At 46.4% G+C, this 18,172-nt stretch overlaps 1 protein-coding gene and 1 long non-coding RNA gene across 3 annotated transcripts in view; one reads left to right on the forward strand and one right to left on the reverse strand.

Annotated features, from left to right (window-relative positions):
* LOC127005013 (mitogen-activated protein kinase kinase kinase 1-like) overlaps positions 1–12,297 on the forward strand; it is a 56,632-nt gene extending 44,335 nt beyond the window's left edge. The window contains exons 6-13 of the mRNA XM_050873446.1: positions 1,052–1,236; positions 2,042–2,394; positions 2,774–2,950; positions 3,094–3,287; positions 3,408–4,859; positions 5,613–6,036; positions 6,505–6,779; positions 8,434–12,297. Coding sequence (XP_050729403.1) covers positions 1,052–1,236; positions 2,042–2,394; positions 2,774–2,950; positions 3,094–3,287; positions 3,408–4,859; positions 5,613–6,036; positions 6,505–6,779; positions 8,434–8,586 — 3,213 coding nt within the window. The 3' untranslated portion in view covers positions 8,587–12,297. The remainder of the gene's footprint in view (positions 1–1,051; positions 1,237–2,041; positions 2,395–2,773; positions 2,951–3,093; positions 3,288–3,407; positions 4,860–5,612; positions 6,037–6,504; positions 6,780–8,433) is intronic.
* A 2,128-nt stretch (positions 12,298–14,425) lies between these two features.
* Positions 14,426–17,852, reverse strand: LOC127005014 (uncharacterized). 2 transcript variants are annotated; one of them, XR_007758213.1, is made up of 7 exons: positions 17,604–17,852; positions 17,133–17,470; positions 16,863–16,989; positions 16,546–16,734; positions 16,322–16,470; positions 15,621–16,163; positions 14,426–15,475 (listed from the first exon to the last, which is right to left on the reverse strand). It is a non-coding gene; the product is annotated as an uncharacterized LOC127005014 (long non-coding RNA). The 2 variants fall into 2 exon arrangements; XR_007758212.1 differs by having other exon boundaries at positions 16,322–16,734.
* Positions 17,853–18,172: the final 320 nt, after the last annotated feature.

The following is an 18,172-nucleotide window of genomic DNA, read 5'->3' on the forward strand; positions in this document are numbered from 1 at the left end:
TTTGTAGGTATCAGGAAAGGGTAGGTAGGTTGATTAAGTTAAGGGATAATTGGATAGGTAGTATATTTCCAGGTATTCATATGGGAAGATTTTTATTTATTTATTTATTTATTTATTTATTTTACATCACAGGATACGGCTCAAGGACAACAAAAAGTGTACAAAAATAAAAAAGCCTGCTACTTGCCGCTCCCACAAAAGTAAAAAGTAAAGAGTAGCCAAAAGAGAAGCCAATTTCGGGTGGAGAGGTGTCTTGATACCCTGACAAGTTATGGATGGATGGCTTGATTTGTAGGTATTAGGAAGGCTAAGAGAGAGATTGATGGGTTGTTAGGTGAGTTAAGGAATGAGTAGGTAATTGATTTCAAGGGATAAATAGAAAGATGTATTTGTATGTATTGTGAAGATGGACAGATAGTTTAGTAGTTAAGGGATTCGGCCACTCTGCTTTTGTCCATTATGGGAGCGGTGAGTAGAGGCTTTTTTTCTGCACTCTTTTTGTTGCCCTTGAGCCGTCTGTTGTAAAAAATATAGGTGGGTTAAGGGGTAAGTGGATAGGTGGATAGATTTGTGGGTATATAGGAAAGTAAATGGACAGGGATGGATAGATAGGTGAGTTGACAGGGAACGGTAGGCAGGGAGGTTGAGGAATAAGTGGATAGATGGATATATTTGTGGGTTGAAAGGGAAGGGTAGGTAGGGAGGTTGAGGAATAAGTGGATAGATGGATATATTTGTGGGTTGAAAGGGAAGGGTAGGTAGGGAGGTTGAGGAATAAGTGGATAGATGGATAGATTTGTGGGTTGAAAGGGAAGGGTAGGTAGGGAGGTTGAGGAATAAGTGGATAGATGGATAGATTTGCGGGTTGAAAGGGAAGGGTATGTAGAGAGGTTGAGGAATAAGTGGATAGATGGATAGATTTGTGGGTTGAAAGGGAAGGGTACGTAGAGAGGTTGAGGAATAAGTGGATAGATGGATAGATTTGTAGCTATATAAGAATCATCATGCTCCACACTATTACCCTTCCCTCACCCTATTCTCTCCTCCCCAGATCGAACAGCTGATGGGGGGTTACCAGGAGAGGATGAAGAAGGCAGCAAGGGTGAGGGAGAGGCGCCAGGGAGGGGGCAGCGGGGGTGTTTGTGGGGCTGTGATGGGGGGCAAGGGAGGGGGACGACTCAGCCCCTCCAACACCCCCTCTGGCAACACCTCCGCCCACACAGATGCCTCCAGCGGGTAAGAGAGATACCTTGTTTTTTCTGTCTACTGTAACAAAATCCTATCACAACTCTTTATATATGTGTAACTTGAGTGTCTCTTGTTTATGAATTTTCCTGTTATGCTTTTTTCATTTATTTATTTATTTTCTGTCTACTGTAATGAAATCCTATCAACTCTTCATATTTGTGTAACTTCAGTGTCTTTTGTTTATGAATTTCCCTGTTATGCTTTTTTCATTTATTTATTTTATTCTGTATTTATATCTTGGGTGTGGATGTATCTGAAATCAGTTTATTTATTAACCTGGTAGCAGCAGGGATCATGTTTCTTAATGGTCCCTCTAAGCGAGAAAAATGAGCAAAAATCATCACTCACACAAACCATTTCATAATATGTATCAACGCATTTGTGATCAGTTTATGTATCATCTATTTTGGGGGGTTTATATCATGGCACAAATTTGGCCCGTCACTGCTACACGGTAAAGCCACAAATTTGGCCCGTCGCTGCTACACGGTAAAGCCACAAATTTGGCCCGTCACTGCTACACGGTAAAGCCACAAATTTGGCCCATCACTGCTACATGGTAAAGCCACAAATTTGGCCCGTCGCTGCTACCGGGTTAAGGAGTAAAGAAGAGTAAAGAGTTTTTATATTAAAGGTGTAAGTAGGTATACTGAATGTTCAAGATGAGTATTATGGATATCTATCAAAACTACGAGTGTATGGAGTTGCTTGGTGGTGTGTGAGGTGTAAGGTATAGTGATGATTATCAAGTGGAGAGCTTACCAATCATTACCAATCTGTTTTCTTTTCTTAGGGAGGAGGAGTCACAATGCCCCATATGCCTGATGTGCATGGTGGAAGGTGAGAGCTTGGTGGCATGCGAGGCGGGATGCAGGAACCAGCTCCACCACCACTGCATGGCTGTCTGGGCGGCCGACAGACACGCCCAGGGCCAGCCACTCCTCTGCCCCCTCTGCCGTGCCCCCTGGCCCCTCAAGCACCACCCCCGCCTCGCCCCAGCACCCCCACACACAGCCCCCCGCCCGCCCCCCACTACCTCACTCAGCCCCCCGTCACCAGCTCCTGCATCCTCTTCTTCCGCTGCCACCCCCGTCGTCACATCGTCACAAGAGTTTACGTATCCTGTGATGAGTGCGAGTTTTTCGGGTGAGTCTTGTTTGTTTTAGTTTCTCCTTTGATATTTTTGTTTTTGGTTCCATTTTCCTTTTTTTTTTTTTTTTTTTTTTTTTTTTTTCAAGGTTTAATATATATGGTATGTTTTAATAAGTACTGGTCTGTTTTCTTTTTTCTTCAGTGATTTGTCAGTTTTGTTTTGGTTATTAATGTTTATACTACCAATAATGAGTTAAATTGAAATAACACTTTTCTAATGCAATAATCAAAATTTTATCTTGTTTTTTTTCTGTCACTGGTGCTTTACTTTTTTTTGTCATATATTTACCTGTTGGTCCTTTGTTAATGACTTAAATCCCTAACCTGTTGACTAATGCTTGTGTGTGTGTGTGTGCGTGTGTGTGTCATGCAGGCGTGTGCAGCGGCCGCCATAGTCCAGCGGGCACCCCCTCCCTCATGTCTCGCTCCCTCACCTCCGCCTACCCCTCTGCCTCCACCCACTTGCCCTACCCCTCCTCCCTTTCGCCCTACACTGACTCCGCCTACTCCTCGCCTGGCGGGGGGATGGTCTACCCACCCACTGTCAGAGGTAAGTGTCCCTCCCTCCTCTTGTGTTATATGTATGATCCAGATTGTCAAACTTTGTTCTGGTATAGCCACCTGTAACACCCTTAGTAATGTAGCACCATTATGTGTGTTGTGTGTGTGTACATGTGCATCTCCACACCACAGGGGAAGTGTCTGCTGCTGCTGTGGTGAGTGCCTCTGAGGAGGCCGTGCCGCTGCCCCGCAGTGAGCCCATCCCTGCCGAGCACGAGTCAACGGCAGCCAACTGGGTGCACGTGTTCGGCAAGGAGCTGGTGGCCTGCCTCTTCTCCAGGGACTGGGCTGTCAGGGAGACGGGCCTGCGCAGGCTGGCACACGAGGTGAGGCACTGATAACACTCACAGGGATGAGAGGGCCGTGTTGTAATACTGTGTATATGATGTTATTGTTTGTGCTGTGTGTGGTGCCATGTGGTGAACATGTATTTCTGTTTGTTGCAGGTGGTGAAGGTGCTGCACTGGGACCGACTGGTGACAGGTGAGGAGAAGAGGCGGCTGGTGGTGCACTGCTGTGCCAACATTCTGGCCCAGGTGGCCAATGACCCCGTGTACAAGGTGTACCTGGCCTGCCTGCGCTGCCTCAGGGTGCTGCTGGCCCACCTCAACCCCTCGCCCGGCAGCCAGGTGACGGCGCTGCAGGAACTGTTCCGGCCGCTGGTGCACACACTGCTGCTCAAGTGTGCTGACGGGAACAGGCGCACCTCACAGATCAGTGTGGATAGCATCCTGGAGCTGTGCCGCGGCCAGGACGGCGAGCTGGCCCTGGCCACGCAGATGTCCTCATCCACTCCGGGCCTCGGCGGCATCTCCTTCGTGCTGTCCTGCATCCTGGAGGACTCACCACCCTCGGAGCAGCCGTGGCAGTGGCTGCTGGGCCGCCTGTGTGTGCTGGACCGCCTGGTGGATGAGTTCCCCTCAGAGTTCCAGCTGCAGTATGTGCCGCTGCAGCCCACGGCAGAGTCCGGCTATAAGCTGGAGCACTACGACCGCCTCATGACTGTGGTGGAGTTTGCCTTCAAGGCGCTGGGCAGCAGCCACGCCACCGTCAGCAAGCTGGCGCGCCGCGTCTACATCTGTGGCGCCAGGTTCGCCGCAGCTGAGCCCGCCGTATTCCATCAGGTGTGCGACATGCTGGCCAAGCTGGATGTGTCGCTGCAGATGCGGCTCAAGCGCCGCCTGCGCTCCATGCAGGGCCAGCACAGCGACCGCAAGCTGACCTCGGCGCGTCTGGAGGGCAAGCTCAGTCTGGGCACCTGGGACCTGGCGGACGCTGCAGGGCCCCGTCTTGTACGCTCCGTCTCCCACTCCCCCTCCAGGATGCTCTCCGCCCTCAGGTCCTCCTCACAGTCCCCAGCCCGCCAGCCGCTGCTCGCCGCTGCCGCCAAGAAGGATGCCGAGCGCGCCGCCAAGGTGGCGCCGGGGCCCAACGCCTCACCGCCACGGCCCACACACCTGCCGCTGGACTGCTTCGAGGTCAAGTTCAAGGAGAAGCAGGCCAAGCTGCGGCTTTACCACAAGACACGGCCCAAGCACGACGTGCCCTTCATTGTGCAGAACGTGCTGGTGTCACCCATGCAGCAGCAGCGGCAGCAGCAGCGGTGGAGCTCTGTCAAGATGGCTGGCGTGCTGCACAAGGGCGGGCTGTCCCAGAGCCAGGGCGATGCGCTCGACGTGTCCCCCCAGACACCCCTCGCCTCTGTGGCGCCCCCAAAGTTCTCCTTCAAGGATGTAGTCAGCACCCCCACCACCCCCTCTGCCCCCCACTGCACCCCTGTCAGGGAGGCTCACGCCCTTCACCCGCCCTGGGAGCCCTACGAGGTGCCACTCCCAGTGATACCTGGCTTGGACCTGCTGCCTGCCCACCTCGACGATGCCTTACACCCTTATGAACAGGTGTGTGTGTGTGTGTGTGTGTGTGTGTGTGTGTGTGTGTGTGTGTGTGTGTGTGTGTTTAGTTAATCCTCCTTGGGTTCCCTCCTTTTTGGTCAGCAGACTGAGAAGAATTTGGAGATAAGGCGAAGAATGAGGGTGAGGGAATGTCAGATAAGGAGGAAGAAGGAGGAAGATAATGGCTGAGTGAAGAGGGGAAAAGATAATTACTTGTTAGCATGAAAGATAAAGCCGTAGAGATATTCCATTCATTGGCTTTGCTCTACTCAAGTTTTTTACATAACTTTACATACCTGGAGGAGTACAGGTATATTGATAAGTATGAAAAGCTATCGGATATTTAATAGTTTTTTCTAATTACTTTGCACCTAGAAATAGAATGAGTCTATATATTTCTGTAGGACATTGAGAATATTCATAGCTGTGTTTGTCTGTTGAATTTGAAATGAATGAAAGAAGTAAATTTGCATGCAGGTGAATGTATGTATTGTTACGTCATGCGCTGAAAGGTAGTTGAGTGAATTACATTACACAGTTGTCTAGGGATGAAATGTTAGTACAATGGGGTCCAGTTGGCTGATGTAACAGTATGTATGTATGTATTTAACCGGTGTATGTGTTTAACTAATCTCACACTCCCTTCAGAATGTGGAATGTGGAAATGTTAATACAATGGGGTCCAGTTGGCTGATGGAACAATATGTATGTATGTATTTAACCGGTGTATGTGTTTAACGAATCCCACACTCCCTTCAGAATGTGGAGGGTGGACAATACGAGGAGGGACGGGACTGGCTACGCGGGCCACTGCTGGGCACGGGGGCGTTCTCCTCCTGCTACCAGGCGAGGGACGTGCGGACGGGGACACTGATGGCCGTCAAGCAGGTGTCCTTCTGCCGCAACAGCGAGGAGGAGCAGGAGCGCGTGGAGGCGTCAGTGGAGGAGGAAATACTGATCATGTCCCGCCTTCGCCACGTCAACATCGTCCGCCTGCTGGGAGCCTCTCGTCACTCCACCTCGTTCTCGGTCTTCACAGAGTGGATGGCCGGCGGGTCTGTGGCCACAATGCTGGACAAATACGGCATCTTTTCCGAGCAGGTCATCCTCAAGTACACGAGGCAAGTGGTGTCCGGCCTGGCGTACCTCCACGATAACAATATTCTGCACCGAGACCTTAAAGGTAAATGTGTGTGTGTGTGTGTGTGTGTGTGTGTGTGTGTGTGTGTGTGTGCTCCCCATGTCTCTGTCTTTATGGTTATTTGTCTCAGTCTGGCCTTGTATCTACTAGTCTGTCAGTGTGTCTGTGTTTGTCTATCCATTTGTCTGTCCTTTCTTTCTCAATGTCTGTTTTTTGCCCATACCTGTGTCAATCTCAGTTGATCTGTACTGCTGTGTATGTGTGTATGTCTGTCTGTTTGTGTGTATGTGTGTATGTCTATGTTCCAGGGACCCAGTAAGAAATCCAATCCCTTAATCAGCCTCACCTCCACACACTCAGTTTATATCTATAGCAGTGTATGTGTATATGTATAGCTGTCTGTGTGTGTGTGTGTGTGTGTGTGTGTGTGTGTGTGTGTGTGTGTCTGTCTGTTATAGGGACCCAGCAGGTGAGTTATGTCCTTAATCAACCTCACTTTCCCCCCAACAGGTGCAAATCTCCTCGTGGACAGCAGCGGACAGTGGCTGAGGATTGCTGACTTTGGGACGGCAGCGAGGATGGCCAGCAAGTCCACAGTGACCGGGGAGTTCCAGGGCCAGCTGCACGGGACCATCGCCTTCATGGCCCCGGAAGTATTGCGCGGCGAGGACTACGGCCGCTCCTGTGACGTGTGGAGTGTGGGGTGTTGCGTCATTGAGATGGCCACCACCAAGCCACCCTGGGGAGCTGACTACGTGTCCAACCAGCTGAAGCTTATGTACAAGGTGAGCTGTTTTGTGTTTGTTCTGTGTGTGTGGTGGATTTTTTTTTTTTTTTTTTTTTTTTTTTTTTTAGGGTGTTTTTCTAGGGGATGCTATTTTTAACCTCATAGCAGTGACAGGCCAAATTTGTGCCATGATATAAACCCCCAAAAATAGATGATACATAATCTGATCACAAATGCTTTGATATATATTACGAAATGGTTTGTGTGAGGGGTGATTTTTTCTCATTTTTCTCTCTTGGAGGGACCATTAAGAAACTTGATCCCAGTTACTACTGGGTTAAGGGGTTAAGTTTATTCTTTAGGTGAACATAGTAAGCCTTAGGGGTATCAATTTTTCCATTCGTATAAACTACATTTCTGCAAGAGAGTGTTGGTAGGTCAGGGAAGACATACACCACTTGACAGAGAAACAGACTAAAAGACAAAAAATAGAGTGCTTGAGGGTGATGGGAGGTGCCTGAGAGAAAAAAAGAAGTGGTATGTGTGTGTGTATGTTTCATGTGTGTGTGTATTTACCTAGTTATGGTTTTACAGGGCCCTGGGCTTACGCTCGTGTGGTCCCGTCTCCGTATCTATATTTATCCAACTTTTTCTTGAAGCTTTGCAGTTGCACACTCCTCGCCGATACTACATCCTCACTTAGTCTGTTCCAAACCTCTATATTTCTTTGCGGAAAGCTATATTTCTTTATGTCTCAAGCATCTTCCTTTCCTCGATTTTTTATTATGTCCTCTTGTGTTCCTGGTGGTAATTTCTTCTTTTAGTAGTAACTCATTGTCTACTTCTTCCATTTTCCTCAATAATTTGTAGATTTGTATTAGGTCTCCCCTTTGTGTGTGTGTGTGTGTGTATGTTATCAGTCACACTTGAGTCCATCAGATAAACAAGTCAGCACCACAACAGACCTTGGTCCACATGATAGGCCTGATAACCTTTGAAGAAGTCGTGCCCTTAATCCTTGCCTTCCACTCTGTCATCAGCAGAGTAATGCCGGCAATGCTCTTCTCTTGCTGCTGAATAATGCTAGTAATATTAAAATGTCTGTGAGCAATATAGTTCAGTAGTGCCCTTTTTTCTGCCATTAAGTAATACCATTCACACTTTTCTATCAATGAGCAGAATGTTAACCCAGTAGCAGCAGGGATCATGTTTCTTAATGGTCCCTCCAAGCGAGAAAAATGAGAAAAAATCACCCCTCACACAAACCATTTCATAATATATATCAAAGCATTTGTGATCAGATTATGTATCATCTATTTTGGGTGGTTTATATCATGGCGCAAATTTGGCCCGTCGCTGCTACACGGTAAAGCCACAAATTTGGCCCGTCGCTGCTACCAGTTTAATGCCGGTAATGCAGTTTCCTAATGTATCAGAGAAATGCAAAAAAAAATTTTTCCTTCTAGTCATATTCTTCTATTCTTCTTTAATGCCCTTATTTTTCTCTATGTAGGATGGGCTACGAGTCTCTCGCATCTATGAATAATAATGTCATTCCTGCAAGATATAATTTCATAGTAATACCAGTAATGCAGGTTTTTGTTATTGTATTAATTTCAGCGATTCTCATCCTTTCTCAGCAGTAAAGTAATGCCAGTCATTCTAGTTCTGTCCAACTGAGGCACACCCCTAACCTTCTCCTCTGCCACCAGATTGCCACCAGCAGTGGGCCGCCCCCAGTGCCGGACACGCTGTCAGCAGATACTCGGGACTTGGCGCTGCGCTGCCTCGAGATCACCAGTGAGAAGCGCCCCCCCGCCAAGGAGCTGATCCACCACCAGTGCTTCAAGACGCAGCCACCATGACTGCCTCCCCCCTGTGCCTCGCCCCTCGCACACATGCCTGCCAACAGACCTAACAAGTAGAGAAATGGAATTGGACTTCAGTAGACTCTTGAGTAAATTGGTTCACTCTTTGACTTAGAAATCTTGTGTGAATAATTCGTTTTGTCTATATATTTCCAAATTAAAATCGTAGTTTTAGCTTGAAACAAAATCTAGTAGGTAATTGTTTTATCTTAGGCATTTTCAAAATTTAAATTTATGTGCATAATTTTAGCTCTACAACAAATGGTTAATTTATGAAGTTGTGAAGAAGACACTGTCTCCCAAGGCAGGAGCCAAACAGTCTGACGTGTGACGCCAATCCCCGAGGGTGGCGGTCACGGCCAAAGTGCCTCCAGCTGAAGCTTGTCGGCTTGTTAAATTATTTTTCAGCATAATGCTAGAGGAACCAGTGCTGTCTTGTGTGTCTGACCTCCTGTCCTAAAAGCCAATAGTACAAATTTTTTCACTAGGTTACTCTCAGTATCACTTTTATTTTTATTTATTTAGGGAGTTCCTCTCAAGCTAATTATTATTTGTCAGATATGAACTGGCATCTCCTGTATTGTTTTGTGAGGGATGCGCAGCTCCTGGTGTGTGCCAGGACTGTACACACGAGTGAGGTGACAGCCAGCCTCCTTCAGGGACACACAACACTCACAACTTAACCATTTTGGTGGAGAGAGAGAGAGAGGGAGGGAGAGCCTCAGATCACCACGAGGCTGTGTAGCATTAGTGTGAGGCGCAGGAGGTCCCCACCACCACACAGCACCACACCCATCACAGGGGAGTGTGAGGGTGTTTCCACATCACCGTAGCAGCCCTCACTTGCCATGCCCACTATTTATGGTCAGAACACAAGCTTGGTGGTGCTGTGTTGGGCGTAAGGGGTCCAGAACGTTGCTGTACAGACCAGCGCATGCCTGACCATGTGTGTGGGTGACCGGGCTGAGTGGCACAGTCAGTAGGCGAGGAACACATGCCTTTGCTAGGGTGCCACTTAGCTAGGTAATAGGAGGTGCCAATCATAAATGTATGGTCCAGCAGTAGAACACCCAAGTTGTGTGGGTGACATCAACACTTCTGCCACCACAGCACCCACTAACCACAGATGTTTGTTTCCTCCACCTCTTTGTGTCCCTGGTATGGCCGACACACCCACACACTCTGCACACACCTCACAAGTGTCCAGGGGTGTGGTGGGGGTGGGGGGGTGTCAGTCTGGCTGGGATGGGACGGCTGCCTCTACTGGTGGGACCTCTTTGTTATCAGACGTCTGTGCTGTCAAATACGACTGTAAAATTCCAATGCATTTGTGGCTGATGCTCTACAAAATGAGTCGAGTGTGCTTGCCAATTAGTAAACATTCAAATCAGCATTTATATCACCAAAATATATCCAGGAAAGTTGAACAGAGAAATGAAAATGTAATGAATCAAAGTATTATGTTTTCAGTCTTTATTTTGATTTATTATATTCTCATACCTCTGCACAAGTTTCGACAACATTATTTTTCTGGTATAAGTGCATATTGGCAAACACATACCTGACTACTACTACTACCACTACTACTGCTACTACTACTACTACTACAGATCTCAGTGTTGTAATTTAGGGGACCAACCTGACCTGTTCTTTTATTACGACTATTTATGTATTTTATTTAAATTATTCGTACCGTCTTCCATTCTTCCACTACCCGTTTATTACTCCTCGTGTGGATTACGTAGTCGCTCTGTCCATCTGTCTTCCTGTCTGTCCCCAATCCTCCTTCCTTCCCTCCTTCATGCCTTCCCTCATTATTGTGTTTCCTGTGTTCACCTCCTTCTTTCCTTCTCTCAGCATTGTGTTTCCTGTGTTCATAGGGCGCCTGTTCTTACTATGGGTCAAGAGGAAGTGTTGGCAGACATGAAGAAGCAATCATGTGACCTTGGAGGGGAGTGGACTAGGTATAAACGTAACAAAAATAGAGATCGGAACTTTTTGTCAACAAGAAAATGAACTTGAATACGAAAGCAGTTCCTCGCTACTCCCTAGAGGATTGCCAACACTCACCTCCTCAGAACAAAATATGATGGATTGGTGAGTGAGTGAGTGAGAGGGAGGGAGTGGTGAGTGAGTGAGAGGTCTGGGGGAGGCCTCTCACCACCACCACCACCCTCATCACCACCACTATCACCAACATTACAACACCATCATTACACAGGAGTTTTGCAGTGATGAGCACCAAGTTCAAACAAAAAAAAACAAAAAAAAGTTGCATAATTTTTTTTAACTTCGAAAGCCAAATTTTTCCTGCCTCCCTTCCCTTCTTCCGTCTCGATGAATGAGGAGGCGGGAAAACAAAGTGAAAAGCCTAGGAACTTTTGTATTTAATTTATTTATTTAAGACTTTTTAATACCTGGTGAGCCACTGAACATTTGCATAACTCTGAACTTTTGTTTTCTTGTTAGTTAGTTATTAAGAGTCAGACGAGACTGGCACCACCGGCACTGCCCTGGCCTGAGAGCGCCTCTCCCCGCACCTCTTGCATTCCCCTTGATTCACTCACTCATGTAGCTGAGAAAAATAAAGAGGAATATTCAAGTTTCCCCTTGTGTGGGTTTAAAGAAAATGGAATCAAGAATAACAGAAAATGGGAATTGGAGCTCCTGCCTGTACTTTGCATTGGTGTCAGATCTCGTTGACGTTTTCTTTGAGTTTAGGAGAAAAAAAGATTAAGTACTTAGTTACGAGCTGGGACAAAAAAAAAATATGAGGAGAGTTTTCACTAATACAACTACATACTAGAGAACTGTTATTACTATTATTATTACTGTTATGTATTACTGAACTCTGTGGCAAGCAAGAACCTACCAACCAACCCACTGAAGAAGCGCCGAACAAACAAACAATAGACTGTGAACAAAATTATCGATGAGGTATAAAAAACAAGATTCTCAGTGTGGGAAAGGAGAATGTTATGTTTTATTGGAAGTGTGGGGCCTATGGTGTGTGTGTGTGTGTGTGTGTGTGTGTGTGTGTGTGTGTGTGAAGTGAATAGAAGTGTTGTGTTTGCAATCTGAAAGTGAAAAAAAAAGAAAAGGTTTATGATTTGAGGGGTGCTTGCTCTCCCTAAATTCAGTGATGTACCCAACAACAACAAAGATTTAGAAGCAAGCAAGAAATCAAAGAAACACAGAAGCAAACTAAAAAAAAAAAGAATGAAAATAAAGTGCCTGAGAGTGGTGGCAGTTGAGAGAGAGAGAGAGAGAGAGAAAAATAACTGGTGTGTGTGTGTGTGTGTGTGTGTGTGTGTGTGTGTGTGTGTGTGTGTGTGTGCATCAAGTGCCTTTTTACAACACATTCGTTACATGAGTACAACAAAAACTGCCTTACACACATACACACACACACACACACAGAGAGAGCCTTGCCCCCCCCGGCCCCCCAGCCACCTACCAGCCCACCATCTTTCTCCATGGTGCCAAATCTGTACAGTGCACAACCCTAGTTTAAGCTATTTTTCTACGCCCTGTTCACTGTTTGCATTTTTCTAGTGAATCGGTTTTGTTTTGTTTTTTATTTTTATTGTTTTGATGTTTCTTGATGATGCCTGGGACCAACTTTTTCGAAGAGACCTTTTAATGTTTGATATAATTTTTGTAGTTGACTTTTTTTGGTAGACTAAAAAAAATAAACATGAAAAATTAGTCATGCTGTGTTATTGTTGTTCCTTCAGTATTATGTGTGCAGTGGTGTTGTGTAGGGGGGTGTTGGAATGGCCTATACCCCCTCCCCACCCAGAAAAAATTATTTTTGTTTTGTTACTGTTGTTCCTTCAGTGTAATGTATGAGGTGGTATTGTATAGGGGTGTTGGAATGGCCTATACCCCCTCCCCACCCAGAAAAAATTATTTTTGTTTTGTTACTGTTGTTCCTTCAGTGTAATGTATGAGGTGGTATTGTATAGGGGTGTTGGAATGGCCTATACCCCCTCCCCACCCAGAAAAAATTATTTTTGTTTTGTTACTGTTGTTCCTTCAGTGTAATGTATGAGGTGGTATTGTATAGGGGTGTTGGAATGGTCTATACTCTCACCCCTTCCTTAAATGAAGTTGTCTTATTGGTTTTCATTCACGTATGTCAGAAGGAGTATTGTGTAAAGGTGTTGGGATTGCCTCTACCCCCAACCCCCCAGAAATGCACCCCTACCCTCTCTCCCACCTCATTTTGTCTTCAATCACTTAAGAAATAAATAATTGTTCCTTTCCCTTGCCACACCCTCGACCCATTAATAATTCTTCACAAAATGAATCCTAAACTGGCGTGTAATTTTACTATATAAAGGTAAAATTCAATTCCACCAGCTCAAAATGTATTAAAATGAAATCATGTATTGAATCTTATAAGCATGACTACATTGTTTCATAAGAGTCGGAATAGCGGAACAGCATAATATCCAGTTACTCCCCAGCCACCTTCCGTCCTTGTTGCGCAGCATAGATGGCTCTAGCGAACTCACTGATCTATTTTAACTGGATGGCGGCTGCTGGCGTCAGGATTTACACGGAGTTAACTAATCCAGTTATAATAGAGATCAGTGAGCGAACTACATATTATCGAGACCTGGGCTCGATTCTAAACCGCTTTGGGCTCGTGACATTATAATTTTTGAAGAAGATAGAAAAGATACATCGGGACGATAGAAAAGATACATCGGGTTCTCGAGAGTGTTTTACTTGTTCATGGCGTAGAAACCTTGTAAAATGACCACCAGATATATAAAACCACCAATGGCAGTCCCTCCAAGACCCTCTTTTAAACGTATATAATAAGGCGTCGAAGGTTCGAAACTTTTAAGAGCATGGGTTGTGGTTCGAAGCAACAGGGTCGGGGCAGCCGGTTTGAGTGGCTCCTCGTTGGTTCATTCAGTCTACAGGGAGGTGCTGCGGGCGACACTTGGTAAAGCAATTTGTGGCAAGCCGAATGTCCCACATGATACTAGTATTTCCCAAGGAATGCACACCCATTGTAAATTCAAGGAAATAGAAGAGTTACTTGCACGGAAATATCCTAAAATTTATCATAGTAATTTATCAGCCACCGGAAGGAAAAAAAAAGAGGCGAAGGTAGGTGACTCTGTAACGGAAGGAGGGATTACAGTTCAATTTGAGGGCATTACTGGTTTAGACAAAGAAATAATGAAGTTTTAGATCAGCTCCACCTTGACCTGGCCCACCCAATCTCCCATCATGAACACTGCCATTTACGTAATCAACAAGGAATTACCGCTCATATATTGGTTATTAACGATAATGACAAATAGGAAAAAAAAAAAAAAGAGACGCAGGTGTGCGACTCAGGAATGAAGGGGCAGGTGTGCGACTCAGGAATGGAGGGAAGAATAGCAGTTCAATTTGAGGTCATTACTGGCATAGACAAAGAAATAATGAAGTTTTAGATTAGCTCCCCCTTGACCTGGCCCTCACAATCTCCCGGTCATGTCTGCCTGAACACTGCTAAGAAGGAGTGATTGATTGGTTTATTGTTGGTTATAGAATAAAAGGAGGCAATTATATCCTTAGTTTCATGCTGCTACCTACGGATATGTCAATAGTCGCTAGGAAGGGTTGAAGATTGATAAGTTTATTTTTGCCGGTATACAACAAAGGAGAAGGGAGGAACCTGCCATCCCAACCCCCAGGCAGTGCTTAGTGTGATGATGTAAAATTACTGTACAATTACTGACATATGTAGGTAGCACCATATCTAGGGGCAAATACAGGATACACAACTATCGACATATGTAAGTAGCTAGGAAGGGTTTCAGTAAATCACTTTCATGTATTGCTGCTCTATTATAAACTTGTACTTAGTGAACACAACCGAGATGAGAACACAACGAGATGAGCCGGAAGTGGATCTAGGCTGGAGTGACGGCTGGTGTGGTGCTCCTTTAAGGTGGAAGGGTGTTCAGCTACACTTTACATGCACACTGGTGTTATCCCAGGGAACAGTCAATTAAATCATACACAACGAACACCAAATTGCATTTACTGGAATGACCAATTTGTGAAGGTCAAAAGTGTCACTGCAGTATGGCTAGCAATACACCTCTTGCCTAGACAGTTATATTTCATTTGTCGTTTTATTTAATTTGTCCGTCCACAAGCAAAAATTTCAATGATGTCGAACAAACACATCGCTGACTTGAGTGGGGTATTTTTTTTTTTTATCTATTATTGGCTACTTGGGATAAATACTATTGGATACTCGTGGTAATTATTCACTTCATTCCCTGGAACTAGTGATGAATGCGACAAACCAGAGAACTGTAGTTACCTGTGCTCGTTAGGCCGCCTCGCACACGTCACGGGCTCGGGTGAGGGGTATATAATTATACCTGGGACGGCCACAGAAGTCAGAAAGCTCGACACAGTGTTTCCAACAGCGATGGCGCAGAAAGCAACATGGAAGACTGTTTTAATTTAGGCATCGTACTTAACGATGACGTGCTCGCCCACGTTATCAAGATACAAAGTGGTGTAGGCTGGTCCTGGATCGACACTATTCACGCAAGTGTACCTGGACAGACAAGGTATGGTGCTACACTTCAACAGGCCTGCTGGATTTCTACTGGCTCTTATACGACATACTTAATGAGGTCAAAGGGTCTGATGAAGTCAAAGGGTTTGCGGACGAGAACTGTTATTACCCCACTTATTGGCCCTTGTACCCCACTTATTGGCCCAACAAGGTCAAAGGGTTTGCAGACTTGAACTGTTATTACCCCATTTATTGGCCCAACAAGGTCAAAGGGTTTGCGGACTTGAACTGTTATTACCCCATTTATTGGCCCAACAAGGTCAAAGGGTTTGCGGACTTTAACTGTTATTACCCCATTTATTGGCCCAACAAGGTCAAAGGGTTTGCAGACTTGAACTGTTATTACCCCATTTATTGGCCCAACAAGGTCAAAGGGTTTGCAGACTTGAACGGTCATTACCCCAACAAGGTCAAGGGGTTTGCAGACTTGAACGGTTATTACCCCATTTATTGGCCCAATGAGGTCAAAGGGTTTGACGAGGTCAAAGGGTTTGCGGACTTGAACTGTTATTACCCCATTTATTGGCCCAACAAGGCCAAAGGGTTTGCGGACGAGAACAGTTATTACCCCACTTAATGGCCCAACAAGGTAAAAGGGTTTTTGCTGAATTTCTACCGGCAAGCTCATGACACACTTATTGAGGTCAAAGGGTTTTCGGAAGAACACAGCTATTATCCAACTTATGTCTCAACCTAAAGACTATCACCGCCAGCCCTTAGTAGATTTAGTTGAAACTGAACTCTGGCAGGTCACCGAATCTAATTTAGACAGTCACCGTCGGGCCTTAGAATACGCAGGGGATGAAGTTCAAACTGAACTCAGGCATGTCACTGAATCTAATTTAGACAGTCACCGCCGGGCCTTAGAATACGCAGGGGATGAAGTTCAAACTGAATTCACCAGGATGGGGAGGTAGACTTTCTCCAGCAGGATCATGAAGGGGAGGTCCAGGCCAGGCTCCACCCACCCCTGTGGACAAGGGGAATTTAGAAAAATAAATGAACACTAGAGAGGATTAGCATACCCGTCTAGCATACTCTTGAGAACATCATGTGGAGCAAACTAATAACAATGCTCTAATATGCAAAAATGAGAAACTTTATACCAGAACAGTAAAGAAATCTTACCTGGTGGCAGCGATGGCCATCGAAGGCTGCATTGGTTGCAGTGGTCAGGGGCGAGCAACGAGACGGGCCAGCATGTCTGGTAATAGCATTGTTCATCGGCATCCAAGTGCATAGTGCGATCCAGTCCGTCGCTATAGTTGGTGCACCACCTTGTACACTCTGCAAGGGCCAGCATCGCGGGGAGGAGCAAGAGAGATCCTCGGTTGTCTGGCTTTATCCTACACCTTGTACACTCTGCAAGGGCCAGCATCGCGGGGAGGAGCAAGAGAGATCCTCTGTTGTCTGGCTGTATCCTAGAGTCTCGAGCTCGGGGCGGTTGTGCCATCATGTTAAGTTTCCATCGTAGCCATCATCGAGGGAAGGTTTTGCAAGAGATTCAGGGAACGATAGCGATGGGCAGACTTCCTTCCACACTGAACAATTAGGAAATGGGCAAAACAAACCCATGAGCATATTGCATATCGGGAACAAGCTGTAGTAAACTGGTACTTCACATTGGTGTAACATGCAAGGCAAAATGATGCAGTAAAGAAATAGTTACCCGCGGTATCTTGTGCTCCCCGCTGCACTACCGTCTTGAGTAACTGGTAGACTTCTTCCAGCAGGGCCAGCAGCAAGGGCATTCGTTACAGCAACAGAAAGGCGATGTTCAGGTCAGGTCCTCGCTCCTGAATAACAGTTAGGAAAGGGATAAGCCAATTGAGCAATTACCAATTCAAAGTTACCAATATAGAGAATGAAAATGTGGACGAAGCCGATAATACATACTGCTGTAGCACTCAAGCAAGATAGTACAGTAAAATATTCTTACCTGTGGCGGGGCAATAGCTTTCGTTGCCCAAGACTGCATGGGGAGGAGCATCTGTGCCATCGGGATGGATTCCACCGTGACCATCATGGAGGAGAGGTCCTCACACCCCCGAATAAACATTAGAGAGAATCACAATGAGCAATAGTAGTAATTTCACAGGGACTAATGATACAGCACATTGAGAACATCCCATGTGGACGAACCACTAATATTAATGCTGTAATAGGCAAGCAAAGATTGTACAGTAAAAGATTCTTACCCGGATGGGAGCAACTGCTTAAATTTCCTCACCGCACGTTGCCGCAGACACAAAGGAGGTGCAGGCAGTGCTTTCCACTCTGGAATAACACAGGAAATGGATAAACACGATGAGCAATGGCAAGCTTAAAGGGACATAACAAAAGCATGTGGACTACATTAATATGCACCGCTGCAACACTCAGCAAAGATAGTACAGTAGAATATTCTTACCTGTGGAGTCAGCAGTGGGTTTCGACCCCATCCGCCTGGTGGAGGTAAATCCCGAGGCAGGAAGTTTAAATACAATTCAGAAGTCACTTTCCAAGAGACTTAATTGCCTCTGATAAAAAATAATGTTAGAAAGACACCAACAACAAAAATGCCGCCGCGATTTTCGCCTGCCTGGCTTGGTCTCGAATCGTGTCGAGACGAGCAGGTCCAGAGTGCAGTCCGCTGCTGTCCGCGAGGAGGACAGGCGTCTCTCTGTGGTGGTGGTGAATGATTTACCCCAAAATGGGGGGAACGGCAGTCGGTGGGCGACGGCCCGTCAGAGGGGCCGCGCGCCGCTGGCGCGGCGAAAGCCTCCGCCTCCGCCGCCGCCGCCACCACAGCGGCGAGCCGCGCCGAGCGACGGAGCACGGCTCTCTGGGCGCAGCGCCAGCAGACACCGCGTGCTGACGTGCCGACAGCCGACCTTGACAACTTGAGGGTGGCCTGGCGGGCCTAGCGAGGATGACCCCACCTCGCACCCGTAGAAGAACCGAAAAGCCCCCCACCGCTGGCGTTCCACTGTGCCTTCT

The sequence above is a fragment of the Eriocheir sinensis genome, chromosome 29 (genome assembly GCF_024679095.1).
Source record: "Eriocheir sinensis breed Jianghai 21 chromosome 29, ASM2467909v1, whole genome shotgun sequence".
In the NCBI taxonomy this organism is placed as follows: Eukaryota; Metazoa; Arthropoda; class Malacostraca; order Decapoda; family Varunidae; genus Eriocheir; species Eriocheir sinensis.